The sequence below is a fragment of the Notolabrus celidotus genome, chromosome 17, assembly GCF_009762535.1.
Source record: "Notolabrus celidotus isolate fNotCel1 chromosome 17, fNotCel1.pri, whole genome shotgun sequence".
NCBI classification, from domain to species: Eukaryota; Metazoa; Chordata; class Actinopteri; order Labriformes; family Labridae; genus Notolabrus; species Notolabrus celidotus.
The window spans coordinates 19,053,966-19,070,176 of record NC_048288.1 but is presented as its reverse complement, the minus strand read 5'-3'; the positions used below and the strand labels follow the sequence as shown (position 1 = coordinate 19,070,176).

General features: G+C 43.3%; 1 protein-coding gene across 2 annotated transcripts in view; it reads left to right on the top strand.

Moving 5' to 3' along the window:
• LOC117829309 (matrix metalloproteinase-16-like) overlaps positions 1 to 15,449 on the top strand; it is a 54,912-nt gene extending 39,463 nt beyond the window's left edge. For both annotated transcript variants that reach the window (XM_034706936.1, XM_034706935.1), the window contains 4 exons: positions 6,202 to 6,340; positions 9,892 to 10,042; positions 10,708 to 10,823; positions 13,558 to 15,449. In XM_034706936.1, the coding sequence (XP_034562827.1) occupies positions 6,202 to 6,340; positions 9,892 to 10,042; positions 10,708 to 10,823; positions 13,558 to 13,892 (741 nt within the window). In that variant the 3' untranslated portion in view covers positions 13,893 to 15,449. The remainder of the gene's footprint in view (positions 1 to 6,201; positions 6,341 to 9,891; positions 10,043 to 10,707; positions 10,824 to 13,557) is intronic.
• The last annotated feature ends 762 nt before the right edge of the window (positions 15,450 to 16,211 follow it).

The window sequence follows — 16,211 nt, the reverse complement described above, 5'->3', positions numbered from 1 at the left end:
CTGGCTGGAATTTAGAACAAAACGGATGTTTATCTCAGATGTCATGCCCTCTGCTACACAGTTTAATCTTTGACTCTAAATGCATGGTGACTCTCTCTCTCTCTCTTGCAGTTAGCAGGAGAGCTCTCCTCCATGCAGGAGAGAGAGAGGGAGAGGGGAAGTGTTGGTCAGTTTGAGAGCTGCTCTGTGCCTCAGTGCTGTATCAGAGAGAAAGTGTTTCTGTGTGAGGATATAAATAGAAAGCTTTCAGTGTTAAATCAGAGCCCTGTGGATCCTGCAGGGAACCCCCCCCCCCTCCTCCTCCTTGTACTCTCTGAACTTTACTCCAGTTTAGGACTGAAGCTGCAGCCTGTGGAGGTGCTTCACTGAAATCTGACCCAGATTCTCCATGATGGGGAAATAAAGCCTATACCCTGCCCTCTCACACATGCAGTCTGCAGCACGTTTTATTCTGTCTAAGATGCACTGATGAGGTCGATGTGATGTCTGCAGAGTCTCTGTGCAGGCTTGTTTGAGTTCAGGAAGTGCAGTGAAATGAGGCCAGCTGGGTCTGGAATGCTTTCATATATCTGTGGGCTGGAAATTAAATTTTTTGCATGGTTGCTCCAACAAATTGTCCTGGCAACTCATTGAAAAATAAATTCTGTGGCGTGGACGTGCCAGAGTCTCTAGAGCTCTCTGTTACAAGAATCAAACTTCACGGTGGTGTTGTTCACCTCTGACTGGGATCAGATCCTTCATCAGATCAGCTTCTCTCTGTGTTCGGAGCTTTGTCTCCTTCTCATCACACCTGACAGGTCAACATACAGAGGAAGCAGACAGCTGTCAGCCTGTATCTCTGCTCTGACGGAGACGTGGAGTATTAAACGTCCATCATGAGTTCACTTCACTCTCAGTCTGCAGAAGAAGAATCAGTTCACAGATCTACAGAGGAAGAGGCTGACAGAGAGGATGAGTTTCACATGAAGCTGAGATCATCAGTCCTCTGTGTTCACATCATCAGGACCACCTGTAACAGCCCAGCTCACAGTTTGCCCTGGGCTCTGTCTGTCAGGGAGTTTCTCAGGAGCAGGTGGTCCCCATATTTCTTCACCCTCACAGAGACTTTCCAAGAACTCTGAGGTTTCTGTGTTCCTTAAAACCCTGCACACTGTGGACCAGCTGATCCTGAGTCAGAATCATAGATCCGTGTGTAAGAGTGTGTGTGTTTTTGGGTAAACTGATGATGATTTACAGGCTGAGCAGTGGTTCAGTTTTTGCTCCCTCTCTTGTGTGTGATGTGACGGATCATTCGCTCCGTAACCTCCTGATGTAGATCCTCTCTCTGGCTTCTCTCCATCCTCTCCTGATTGTTTTGGGAGGGTCCAGTTGAGTCGAGTCAATGCCAAGTCATTAAACTGAGATCCCAGCAGCCCCAAGGCCCACAGGTGGAGCGTAGGGAGAGGAGAGGCGGTTTACGTAGGGAGGGAGGGTTTCTCAGAGGCTTTTATACTGTTAATCTTTCTCTTCTCTGTCTACAAGTGATCCATCATGGTCTGTAGTTCTCGTCTCAGGCTGAAGCCATGTGAGAACCAAACAGTCACCTTCTGAGGGAACCTGTGTAACCTATGCTCTCATCCTGAATCAGTGTCTTCTCCGTCCTCCTCTTCCCGGTTCCTGTGTTCCCGGGTCTTTTGTTGTCAGGCCCTTTTCTTCCTTGATTTAGAGCAGTGCATTCTGGGATAGTGGAGAGGATTGGTCACTTGGATGCTGATGATGGAGACACTTTGATTCAGACTGTCATTAATGAGGACACAGAGAGAGCTGTCCTCTCCTCTCAGAGTCATCCTCCTCTGTAAACTGAGGAAGGAGATGATGCAGAAACCCTCATCTTCATCGCTCACAGGAAGAGGATTTACAGAATAGCTTTAAGATGGCTTTTTAAATATCCAACTGTAGTGTTATGGTTATGGATTTAATTTTAGCGTAGCTTAGCATGAGATCCCACATATTTAAGTTGTAAGAGTGTCTAAGATTGAAGAAAGGAGCAGAATACTGCCTCAGCTGTATGAACTGTCTCAGTGATGAATAACAGTGAGCTGCTGTGAAAGGTCACACCTGCTAAGTCACCTCATCATACACGTCTCCTTCCTCTCTTTCGGGGAGAAGTTTGTCCCTCAGTCAGCTCCTCTCTGTCAGTTTAGATGTTAGTGTTAGATCTGAGTGCTGGAGGGAGCAGCGTGGTACCTCACTCAGTCACATTCATCAGGAAGAGAAGAGTCAAACCATCAGTCTGTTGAACACACCTGAACAGTGTGTCTTGTCAAGTGTCTTTTTAAATGTGCTTGTAGTTGTTTCTGATCGGTTTGGGGGTTCGTGGTTCACCATCTCCTCTGTGATTGTTTTTCTGTGCAGGTGATTGGTGTGGTTGTTTCACAGATATATTTTGGTAGTGTTCAGTCTCTTGATGTTGATTTAGACGAGTCTTCAGTGATGTGTGATCTTCCACATCTCTTTTGGAGATGTTGTGCGACACTTTCACACTGACTCCAGTGTATTTGTAGTATGTTATTTGCTTCTGCTGCTTCCCCTTCGGTATTTTTGTATCATTAACTCATTTTTGTTGGTCTCAGTGGTGTGTTAGTGTCTATCTGTGGTTGTTTGACTTTTCTCTCATTTTGGGTCACATTGGCCACGGTTACATGATGTTTTTTAATTCGGAAATTGATTATTCAGAATTGAACAATTCGTAATTAAAGCATTCTCCTTTGCGATTACATGGAAATAGTCATTCCGAATTGAGGCTTACATGGAAAAAACCTTTAATCGTCCTTATTCAATTCCACTTAAGGTCTGGGGGTTGGGAAGGGTTCTGATTGGACAGGGGCATGCGTGACGTATTTACGTCCATCGGAAGAAAGCAGACTCCAGTTCCTCCTTCTTTTATTTTTGGTTACAACATGGAAGACCACACAATAAGTACAAGCTTGACACAAACATACTGCTTCACTTTCATCAGCTGAGGAGTATAGTAAATAGTCTTGGCTTGAGTCCAACGCTTGCTTTGGGCGGCCATCCTGGAATATGTGCCCGCCAGCACGGAATATGTGCGTCATCGCGACAGGACAAGGGAACGAGCAAACGCAGAAAGACCGGAATTAATTTAAAGTGGAATGAACGTATACATGATCGAGGAATTATTCAATTTGGTTTTAAAATCAGAATAAACCAGCTACTTACTTTGGATTTAAGTTTAATTCGGAATGGTCATTTTCATTTGGAATTAGGTGTTTACAAGGTCATTTTTAATCTTTTTAAAGAGGATTTAATTTTTATTTTGAATTAAAGAGGACGTAGCCATTGTGTCTCTTTGTTGTGGTTTTCTGTCTCTTTGTTGTCATTTTGTGTCATTTTGTGTTGCTTTGTTGTCATTTTGCAACTCTTTGTTGTCATGTTGCATCTTTTTGTGCCTCTTCGATGTATCTTTGTTGTAATTTTGTCTCAGTTGAGTTTTATGTGTCTTTGTTGTCATCTTGGATCTTTTAATGTTTCTTTGAAGTTATGTTGCATCTCTCTGTAGTCTCTTTTATGTTATTTTGTGTCTCTTTCTGTTTTATTTGTTGTCTCTTTGCAGTCTTTGCTGTTTCTCTGTGATCTTGGTCCGTTATAGCCGTTATATTGAATAGATGCTCTGACCTCCTCTCTTTCACGTTCATCTGACAGTACAGCTAAAACAAAGGACTATTTTGATCATGTGATCTTTCTACCTGGTGGTGTTAATTTCAATCAAAGTCAACAAAGTCACCATGATGATGTTCTGACCATAAATCTGTCCTCTCAGCAGACCACAGAGCGGTCACAGAGGACAGATTTCTGCAGGATTTCGTCCCACATTACAAATTCCCTCCAAACATCTCTATCAGCAGAGTTTTCAGTATGTTACCATGTTATCTACGGAGGATGAAGTAGATCAGCCGTGTCACTCTGCATCCATTACTAGGCATATTGTGACTGTATGCATAGAAAACTTGATTTAAACTTTTCAGAGACTCAACAAGTTGAGATCGCTCGGGACATTTCTATGATTGCTCCAGAAGTTTGTTTGAGTGCACTCTGCTGCTCCAAGCTTTATTTTCAGAGTGGGAGTGGAGGAGGAATATTTTCTCTTTCTTAAAGTCAGAAGGATTCAAACCGGTCAGATTTCACAGTTTGATCTGTTTTCAATTACCGAGCCGGGCCGCGTTCAGAGCAAAACGCTGAAAAGGGAAATCTACAGAGGCAGACTCTAAGGAGGAAGGAGAGAAGGATAAGAGAGGGGAGGAGGAGAAGGAGAAGAGGAGGAGAGGATTGGAGAGAGAGTCTCACAGAAACAATCAAACAGAGAGAGAGAGAGGGATGGAGGAGCAAGGGTTTGATAAATGTTCTGATTGTTCGGCTCTTATGGAGGAGGAGGAAAAGGAGGAGGAGGAAGGGAATGAGAAGAAGAGGAGGGGAGTGACGGGGGAGTCCAACAGAAACAACGACACACAGAGAAAGATGGAACAGAAGGGGTTTGATAAATGTTCTGTAGGTTCAGCTCTCACTGAGTAAGAGGAGGAGGATGGGATTCTCCATTGTCTGTTCATGCCAAAAGGTGGGACATCTCTCTTCCTCCTGATGACTTTCACAGCTGGGTCTCCCTCTCCTCCCCTTCCCCCTCCCCTTCCCTCTTCCCCATGCCATTGAGTTTCATCCAACATCAAACAGACACACCTTCCAGTTGGCCGCGCTCACGTTCCCCTCAGGAGGAAATCAGAGCATGTTGGCGTCTCGTAGAGCTGCTGGCCTTCTCTCTGATTCTGATGGTTGTTCCAGTATGGTCTTCATCATCTGTGTGCGATCTGACGCTCTCCCCGCTCCAACAGCAAACCTGACTGAACCACAGTTATCACAACAGCATCTGGAGGTCTTCATCACCAGCAGATGTGCTGGCTTCAACACACAGTTATCAGTTGTTAGAATTTAGTACCATTGTTTTGCATCACCTCAACTTTTAATAACACTGTGTAAACATTAGGGGACCCAGGAGACCAGTTTAGAGAATAATAAAATGTAATAAGATTCCACTGCTCAACAGTCCAAAGTCTGCTTTGTCCTATTTGTGGTCATGGTGCACCAAAGGTTTTCAATAGGTGACAATTTAGGACTGCAGGCATGCCAGTTTAGCACGTGGACTCTTCTACTACTGAGCCATACTGTTGTAATGCATGCAGAATATGGTGTAGCATTGATTTACTGAAACATAAAAGGTCTTCCCTGGAAAAGGCATTATCTGAGTATATGTTGCTCCAAAACCTGTACACAATGTTAAGCATTAATGTAACCTTCCCAGATGTGTAAGCCACACATGCCATGGGCACTTATGCATCCCCATACCATCAGGGATGCTGGCTTTGAGCTGTGCACTGATAACAAGCTGGATGATCCCTCTCCTCTGTAGAGCATAGGATGCAGTGTCCATGATTTCCCCAAAAAAATGTCAAATTTCGGATTGTCTGGAGTAGGGGTGGGAATTGATAAGATTTTATCAATGTCAATGCCATTGTCCATTCTGCTTATCAATCCAATCCCTTATCAATTCTTCTAATAATTCCTTAGTATTTTTTTTTTGAGGGGAAAGAAATTAGTTCTACACACTCTTGCGCACCAAAAGGAACCATTTCATTTTTTCCAAAATTATGTCTGCACAAGACTGAACATGAACATATTCAACTTGAACATACTGAACAATAGGTTGACCTCATTCTTGGCCGCGTGAGTGGACCCTCGAGGCTGAGGGAAAGCATCCCGAATCGGAAAGGGGAGAGGTAGGCGGGGGTTCGCCTCCCCGACACAAACATGTTCACATGGAACCCTTCTCCACCTTGGCCCGACGCGAACCCCAAGCTTTGAGGCCGAGTCGACAAATGCTTCAGCATATTTGAGGTATTTGCACCTAGGAGTTCTGCGTCGCAGAGTGTGTGACATAATGCAACGTACTGCGACGTGACTTGACGTGACATCGTGCTGGGAAATGAATCGTTCAGAAGAATCAATAACATTTGAGGTTTACAATTCTGATGGAATTGATTAATTGGAACCAGTTATAAGTCAGATGCGGTTTTCCATTCCTAGTGTGGAGCTCTCCCTGATTCTCTGACTAACCCAGATGTTAACTTCCCCCTCTCTATCTCTCTGTTTCAGGATCACTGGTTCTGGAGGGTCAGAGATAACTCTGTGATGCCGGGGTACCCCATGCTCATCAGTGTGTTCTGGAGAGGTCTGCCCCCCAAGATCGACGCCGTCTACGAGAACAGCGAGGGGAAGTTCGTCTTCTTCAAAGGTGAGCTGATCTTTTACCTGAGACGTGTCTGTGTTAGGGTTTTACATCAGAGTCAGTTAAAGTGAGTGTGACGCAGCCTGGTCTAAACTCTCCTGTCTTGTATCTAATGTGCTGTCAGCTCTGTGTTCACGGCTTCTGTTTCCTTTATGTTCAAACTCCAAACAGTGCGTGTCTTTTCTGTGTCTGTGTAGGACTGACAGGTTTTAAATCTTTAATAACAGCTGTGTGTTATCAGCTCTCAGGGAATGATCTGATGTGAGTCTACTGTGTATCTGTGAGATTAAGGCCGTGTTTATGATCAGCGTGTGAGAAAATCCAGAATAATCCTGCAGTTTTTAACACTTTCAATAACATTGGTGTAAAGCCTGCCTTTAATATGTTTCTGTTTAAATCTTCATCTCAACATGACAGAAAACGCTGTGAGGCTGATTTTATATTCTGCGTGTGAGCTGTCAGATTTAGATTTGTGGCTTTCTGAGGAGATTTGTCCACATGTCAAACCCAGACTGAGCTTTCAAACACAGATTTAAAGGTAATTATGCCTGCAGCTGAACAGCCACTAAAGGCAGCAGCAGACAGACGTGGCAGAACTGAAAGACGGCTGTTTGAATCACTTACTGAGGGAGGAGGAGGAGGAGGAGGGATGTAAATGAAAGGAGACGTGGGTAAGCAATGAGAGTCTGCTGAGACGCAAACTACAAATCTTAATTTCTTTTTTAGACTCCAAACAATTCCTGGAAATGTAGACGACACGTCCCCACGCTCCACCCTCTCTTTCTCTCTCTCTCTCTCTGTCTGTGAAATGGGACCGACACAGATTCATAAAATTTGCACTTACAGAGCGATATGTTTTATTTGAACATGCACAGCTGATTTCCCAGAAGGCCTCGCTCTGTCTTTCCCTGTTTGGAATAAAAAATGAGGAAGAAAGTCAGTCATGGAAACCAAACACAGATATCTGGGTCTCCCTCTAACCAGCAGCTTTCTGATGGGCTCTCCTAAAATAAATTGAAAGATGAAGATGTTAGAGTCTGATTGTCACTGAAGTCACGGTCGATTGGTGCTTTGAATCAAACTTCTTTGGAAACTCATTCATTTGGTTTCTGTCTTTCTTTTTCTGCCTCTACGAGTCAAAAAGAACATGATGTGTGAGAATCCTAACCATCAGCCTGTGAAGTCTGAATCACTGCTCACAGCTCACTGACAGATTGCAGACTGCTGCAAATGTCAAATATAACTGTGTGACTGACCTGGATCACTGAGAGGACGCTTCATACACACAGATGAAATTAATCAGGTTTCACTGAGGCAGAAGATCCATACATTAGTCAGTGTTTCCCTCCAAGCAGGCACGATCCAAAGTTTTAAATCCTCAGACTTTGTGGTTTGATTTGTAAATACTTAGAAAGAAAAGTTTGAATCTAGACTGTAACAAGAAGTGACATTAGTTAGTTTGATGGCTGGATTTCAGCTTTGCTTATCTTGGTATTGAGTGAAGACAGCCAGCAGCTCCCACCTGTTACTCAAAGAGGCCACGCCCCTAAGTATCTATAACTTTAATCTAAAGTAAACAGGTTAGTTCTATATAAATACAGCCCATACTGTTGTCATGAATGGAGAAATGAGCTATAGAGACCTAAATTGTTTTTGTACCAGGCTGCAAACATGTTTATTTCTGCTGTAAAGTTGGACATTCTAACATGGGACTCTATGGAGACCGCCTGTCTTCAGGCAACCGCCTCTAGTGGACACTTGGAGAGCTGCAGTTTTTGGGACTTATTCTTCAGACTGTATATTTTGACAGGCTTTGATATATGAATCCTATTATATTCAGGTAGTTTTACTACACACGGAGACTGCTGACTGTTTATTACACACGCTGTTTATGTTTGATGACATTTTAGCCCAGCTGTGAAGTGTTAAAGAAGGCCTGAGTGTGTAACATTAAAAACAGAGACAGAGTCAGGCTCAGAGAGTCTCTTTAACATTACCCTGCAGCACTTAAAGAAGACCCCCTCTCACGCACATACACCACCTTACACACAGGCCTACACACACATCAAAGCAGCTCTGAATATGAGAAAAACTTTATGAGGGAGGAGATTCTAGATGTATTTAGGAAAGAGAAGGGAGAGGGTTTTTCTCCCTTTTTGTGAATCAAGTAGAACTCTTTGTGTTTTTGGCTGGGAGGCTCTTTTAATCTCAGGGTGTGGTGTGTGTGTGTGTGTGAGTGTGTGTGTGTCAGAGGAAATGTGACCCAGAACGAAAGCAGCGCTGTAAGAGAAGGAGGTGAAATGACAGGAATTTCCTCTCCAGAAAGAGAGCACTCACATTCGACCAGCACTGCTTCCTCCTCTGCATCTATGCACCTCCTCCTTCTCAGCTGTACAATACTAACACTGCTTAAAGGTCAGAGGTCAGATAATCATCAAGCTGGGTTCATACCTGCTCTATGTCACACCCGTTTCCTGCATTAAGTGAATTAAGAAATTCAAGGTCGTCTTGAATTTCTTCTACTTCGTTGGTCCAACATCATGACACAGCACCGAGCACATGTTCAAGAATAAAACATCAGGCTGTCTCTTTCTAATAAATCAGTGAAATTATAACTCAATGAATAAAACTGTGAGGTGAGTCAGCAGCAGAGGGTATCTGACCTCCTGTGTGTTTCCTCTATACCTTCGTCATTCCTCCTCCTCCTTGTCTTTGTTCTCTTTCTGCTAACACACTGCTTCTCCACCCTCTTCCTCCTCTGACGCCTTTAACCTCCACCCTGATGATGAAGAGCACTTCCTGAGGTCAGGCTGTGTCACAGACGTGCTGTTTAACCCTGGTTACTCCACAGGAAGCACTGGAACAAACTCGACACATCCACTGTGACGAAAACTCTAACATACTGCGCGTGTTCTTTTTAAAAGAGCTTCATTGTCATATTTTAAAAACAGATATGAAGTTAAAACATTGGATGGCAAATCTGAACGTGGGCAAAGTTTCAGATTATGGGGTTAATGTGTGTTGGAGTAATCCCAAAATGAGACCGCAGGCTGCTCTGAATGGCTTGTTCAAAAAGTCACATGAAAATTACACAAGAAGGACACGAGATTAGTGACATCACAGATTGGTTAATCTCCTTATAAGGGCATAGTAAATGTAACACTGACCAAACAGCAACATCCGGCTCTGTTCTTTATTGCTGGGTATTTATTTTTGTACCTTTCTAAACTTTCAGGGTCAGAGTCAGGGTCCAAACAAAACACATGGCATTGTAGCATGGCAACAGTGGAGGAGGCTTAGAGAGTCCTAGGGTTGTCTTAAAGAGACAGGTGCTGAAATGAGGGTTTTCAAAGACACTGTCACTCCTCCAGGTGAAGGAGAACACCTCAGCATGTCTTCGCCTTGCTGTCAGTCAGCAAACATTAACATAAAGCGCAGTAACACAGCGCAGCAGGTTATCGCCTGCTAGTCTCTGTCCTCATAAATCCGTTTCTGCAGGCTGATCAGCTTGTCCTTCATCCTCTCATGTATTTCCTTCTCTTCCTTTTGATGCACAGGGAAGCAGTTCTGGGTGTTTAAGGACACAGTGCTGCAGCCAGGGTACCCAAAGGACATCTCCCAGTTTGGAAACGGCATGCCGGCTCAGAGCATCGAAACAGCTCTGTGGTGGGAGGAGGTGTCCAAGACCTACTTCTTCAAAGGGGACAGGTATGATGTAGTTCTTTAAAGGGTACAGGTGGGTCAGAGGACAGGAGAAACCATTAAAACACTAAAAAAAACTAGCTGCAACTATTCCCAAGACACCAAAACCTCATCTCCTCTGCTTTAATCAGTCCATTTTGGTAGAGCCCAGGCTGCTGGATCATGTGTGTTAAATGTTGTCTGATTTAATTGACATTAAAATGCTCATTTTAATGTAACATATTTTGAATCCAACAGCATCCTGCAAACTTCTGGCTTTAGTAGAACAGAAAAATGCCCACTGTGCAAATTTGCATCACACAGCACAAATCTGTATTTATTACCAACATTGCATTGGCCTTATATTCAGTGCCCTGCATGATGGTCCACCTCCCTGGAGTTCTTCTCCATGTGAACTAAAGTATGAGGGTTAAATGGATGTGACCAACCTGTAAACATATAGATATTTAAATTAGTTCTTTGCAGCAAGACGTCTAAAATCAGTTCAACCAGATGAACTCAGGTAAATCCCTGTGATTTGTTAACCAATCAGATTCCTGCTTTAGATTTGCTCCTGTCTTTCTAGAGTAGAGTTAAAGGTTTCAGGTAAAAGACACATGCATTACATTTGGCATTTCTCCTTGTGCATCCTCATACATCCTCAGTGTCTGCTTTGTCTTCCTGCTGCTCAGGTACTGGCGTTACAATGAGGAAAGGAGGACGATGGACCCCGGGTATCCGAAGCCCATCAAGGTGTGGAGAGGAGTGCCTGACTCACCACAGGGGGCCTTCGTGGACAAAGCCAACGGTACGGACTGTCCTGATCCTCTGAGCTGGCACACACACACACACACACACACACACACACACACACACACACACACACACACACACACACACACACTCTCAAACACACACAAACACACAGGGCTTCATGAGCCAGCAGCTTCGATCACACACAGAGCATGCAGTGAAATGTGCTCCAGTTATTACAGTTTGGAGGTGATGCTGCCGTGCGATCAGAGGAGCTAGTGGTGTGTTTGTGTTGAGATGCTAAAAATTAAAGAAGGTCATGCTTTACAGAAAAGTGTGATTCTATGGCTCTCACTGTGTCATGAGACCCATGAGACCACCGCTGGGCCTCATTCTGGTCTCAGCCCTTGCCAAAGCTGAGGAGGCGGGGTTTAAACTCCTCAGAGAGCTCACAGATTGGACAAATAGAACTACTCTCGTCCCATTGGCTGTAATCAGTCAGGTGTTGTGGTGCTAGCTTTGGCTTCAAACAGTAGGAAAAAACAGAGCAGGTGGTGCTGAACACTCAGACCATCTGTGAGAGGATAGGCTGCCAGATCTGAGGGGGGCGGGGCCACCGGAGAGGACAGGTGGAGCAGGAAGAGGGGGCTGGTGATGGTTTTACTGCATCGCATGATTCTGCTCATATGTGTGTCAGTTTGTTTGGCGCAGACAGTGTGTGAAGTGACACGGTCGTCACATTGACCCACAATCAGTCATTGTGTGAGTATGTGTGTGTGTGTGTGTGTGTTTGAGTGTGCCTCAGGGCTGTGTTGACCCGGCTTTAACCCACCCGGCTTAAACACAGAGAGATGAATGTGAATTTACACTGATCTGGAGTCATGAACAGTAACAGCTTAAATTTCACTTCTCAAATCATCCAACCACATCTGTCAGGAGTAAATGGAAATGATAATTAGGGCTGCCATGGTTCACACATTAATCATGGTGTGATTCAGGTCTGAAATTAACACGTTATATTACTGTATTGCATGCTATGTCGTCCCTTTCGGCACACTGTAGTCCAGTACTGCAGCATCTCCCTGCGACCTGCTGCCACAATGATAAAAAAATAAATGTAATTAGATCTGGCACCTACGAGCTAAGCATACAGGTGCAGCTGATCAGACTAATGTCAGCTGGCGACAGTATCACAAAAGTCAGGAGAGCACAATTTAGTAGTGTGAGAATCACCACAGATCTGTGGATGACACTCTGAAGCTGTCCCCTCTCTCTGAGTCATGTTTTCAGACCACAAGGGTGTCGGATTTATATGAATAATAAATCTAAAGGTCAAGATCATAAATTACATTGCATTACATTCATTTGATTCCAAAATCAAGACACCAAGTGGCTTTTGATTGCTAATATGGACTTAAAGACAGTTTAAAAATGCAGTTTATGGAATTCTGAACATGCTATTTAAGGGTAATTTATCGCAAATAACTATTGAAATTCACTCTTTTTAGTCTTTTTATTTAGAATTTCCTCTATTCAAGGTTCAAGGTTCACTTTATTGTCATTCAGTCACATTTAAAAACATGAAGGAATGAAATACATTACACAGGTCCAGTAGACTCTACAAATAAAGAAATAAATACATAACCTAAAGCCTACAGTGAGTAAATATAAAAACGTAGTTTAAAACCAGCGAGAAAGTGCAGTAACCCTAACCCTAACTCTAACCCTATTTCAGTTGGCATTCAATTTTCTCTCTTTTTTTTATGAATTGAAATGTATTCGTTTTTACAAACATTCAAATAAAGACAAACAAAAAATGACAATACAATACAATTAAAAAAATAAGAATAAAACAAAACAAAACAGAGCAGAACAAACAAACAAAAACAAAAAACAACAACAACAAAAACAGACAAAACACATTCATTCACTGTTTTTTGCTGTAAATAATTCATCAAATGTATGGGTTTTTTTGTCTGAATTTAACTATTGAAATTTAGAGATTAATCGCAATTTTAAAAATGTATTGTTTGACAGCTCAGATAATACCTTCAAAATGTGTGTTTCACTCTGTTTCATAAAGGCAGCAGAAATAGAATAGAGTAAAAATAATCGCTTTCTCCAAAGACTAGAAAAAAGAACAGATTCAAGGTTCAACGTTCAAGGATACTTTATTTGTTCCCGTAGGTACATTTTGTTTGCAGTGAGTCAGCCTCCCTTTAACATCCAACCAACAAACAGCACAGGAAAATACATGATAAACTAAGTGACAAAGTGCCGAAAAGGTAACCCTCAATGAAAACAGGAAATGAGTAATCAATAAGAGCAAAGTCAATGAAAACAAGATAGACATAAAATCAACCATTGGTCAATAAAAACAGGATAGAAAGTGCCACCAGTAAAAAACTAGATAAGAAGGTCCATAAATACTTATTAAATAGTGGAGAACTTGATAGTACAGCATCATGCCGTATTACTGTGACTTGTTTATAATACTGATGGCTACTGGAACAAAGCTGTTTTTATATCGCTTGGTTGAGCATGCCGGGACTTTAAACATCCGTCTACATGGGAGAAGCTGAAATGCATGCTTCAATGGGTGGGAGTCACTGTTTAAAATGTTTAAAATGTATTTGAAATAAATGAAATAAGATAAAAGATGTCTTAATCTCAAACAAAAACAGGACAGACTCTGTGATAAGGACATATTTTAATAATGACTCTGCATGATATATACACAGAGATAAACTGAAGTGAGTTTAACTGTCCCCTCTTGCTCCCCCCCTCAGGTTTCACGTACTTCTACAAGGGGAGGGAGTACTGGAAGTTCAACAACCAGTTCCTGCGGGTGGAGCCCGGTTACCCTCGCTCCATCCTCAAAGACTTCATGGGCTGTGACCTGACCCCTATTGACCCCGCCCGCCCCCCTACGGACGACGGGACGTCAGACGTTGTGATCGAGCTGGAGGACGAGGCGAGCACTGTGCAGGCGGTGGCCATTGTCCTGCCATGCGTGCTGTCGCTGTGCCTGTTGGTGCTCATCTACACGGTGGTGCAGTTCAAGAGAAAGGGCACGCCACGCCACATACTGTACTGCAAACGCTCCATGCAGGAGTGGGTCTGAGACACGGGGGGGACAGAGCAACCCCCTACCCTCACAGAGGAGGACCTGGACTCTGCACAGCCAAGCCTCCTCCTACAAGGGGACCATCAGCCTGTCTGCAGCCCCCAAGGACCTAGAGCAGACTCCTCTGACCCCCAGCCTTTTTTAAACAGGAGGGGGGACAGAGGGAGGGCCAGCCCCAAAGACACAAACAAGGGGGGGGTCTCTTTGTTTGTCAGAAACTGGACGTCCTGCCCCCTCCCCTCTTTAACTGTACCCTCAATCAGGAGGAAAACCTTCAGGGGTTGTCCCCCCCCTCTCCCTCAACAGGGCACTGCATCCTCATCTGTCATATCAGGTTGTTGATAAATCTGCAGTTTTATATTTTCTGATCTCAGCCCCCCCACCCTCCTCTCGCTTCATTAAGGATAAGCAGGATTTGATCACATGACCAACCTTCAGCTGGTGTGTTTTTAATGTTTGATTTCAGGAGATCCTCACTGTTCCCTTTAACACGATGAAGAGACCAAACCAAACCAAATAAATATTTTTCTCTCCAAAGAGGATCGCTTTGATTTCTATTTTTTATCTTTGTTATCATTTTTATTTTTCCTTCCTGCTCGGAGAGGCGGAGCTCTGACTGTTGTGGCGGTCTGTCTGAGACACAGGGGCCAAATGATTCTGCAATATTTTAACTCGCCTTAATTATTCATCATACTTCATGTGCTTGAGTTGTTTTATTTGTATACAGATTAGTTTGTTTGTTTGTTTGATTGATTGTTATTTTGTTTGTTTGTAAACGAAGCTAACTAAGAGCTTCTTGTGATTTTTTTTTTTCTTCTGGATTTTACTACGTTACCCAGAATCCTCAGCACTGGTTTGCTGAGTCTCTGGACAGAGTCAGGTTGGGGTCGGTCTGTGCTCAGAGTGATGTGTGAGTTTAAAGAAGGTTCTGGATTAAAGCCACTACGTTTGTGTGTTCATGTTTTATTTTCCAGGATCAGCTGACATCCTCAGAGTCCTCTCTGTGTCTGTTTTTTTTTTTTTTCTGTCTGTGGCCCATAATCCCTCAGTCTGAGTTAATCTCTGAATGAACAGAGTCCTGTTGACTGCCTTGTTTGAGAGAGCCTCCAATTCCAAGAATGCTCTTTGTCTCCTGACTGCGGACCCACCTAGTGAGGTCCAGATCAGTGCCTGTGTCAACGTGCATGCAGCATTTACTGAACATCAGCCGCTTCTGCTCAGCGTGGCTCTGGGAGATTTCTCTAGGAATACTGTTTGCATTTATTTTTGTACATTTCAACCTGTACCCCTCCCCCCCCCCCCCCCCTGTTACCTGCAGGTACAGAGAAACTCTCCATGGTTTATGTGGTACATGTTGGACATCTCTGGCAGATCAAATCAGCCTCAACAATCAAACTGACCATCAGTCTCTGAATGTGTGTCTGTTTCCATTATTTCTCTTTATTTGGTTTTCTGATCAAAACAAAATGAACGTCTCTCGATGACTTCTGTGTGTAAGAGTTTTTTGTGATGGGGAAACGTGTCCTGACAGAATGAATAAACTGATGATAATGAGCTGCCTCTAACTCTTTATTCTTCTTTAAGTGCACATGGAGGATGTTTGGTGTATGGTGTGGGTGAGTGTGTTTGATATGTGTCAGTGTTTGTCTTCTTCTTGTAGTTTATAATATCTAATCTGAGTGAATTCAGACCAAACAGAACCCTAAAAAGCTGCAGAGGTTCAGGTATCCATTAGGTGAGCTAAGGTTGGTTTGCTGACAAATTTAAAGAAATATTTTCTATAGAACATCTTGCACACAATATAATTTCAATCAGGAGAGACACAGTTTGAAGATTAAATGTTATTTATTACAACTTAATGAATAATGAAACTTGACAGAGATCTTTGACGTAGGGACTCTGTGGGGATAAATTTGAGAGAGTAGGATGTGTGAATTTGGCAGCTAAAGAAATCCCCCTAGAGTCCAGACACTGGTGGTGGTGGTTGATGAATTCTAGTAATTGAAGACTTTGCAGAGACCAGGTGGAGATGGGGAGGTGGAGTGGTGCGAACCATCAATGCAAGAAGGACCTAGCTGGAGAGAGAGACACATTTAAAAGACAGCAGAAAGTTGATAGGCTGATGATAAGGGCGTGCCACTGAGCTATTGGATGTCAGCCACTGCTGATTAACCAATGACAGCTCCAGAGCATGCAGCTGGAAGCGGGTGAGCTATTGAACGAGGGAGAGGAGAGTTAAACAACTGCTGTGATTGCTTCTATAGTCTTCCTGTCTGAGCTTTCGCTAGAGCTACATTGCCGTCGGGTTGAAACCTC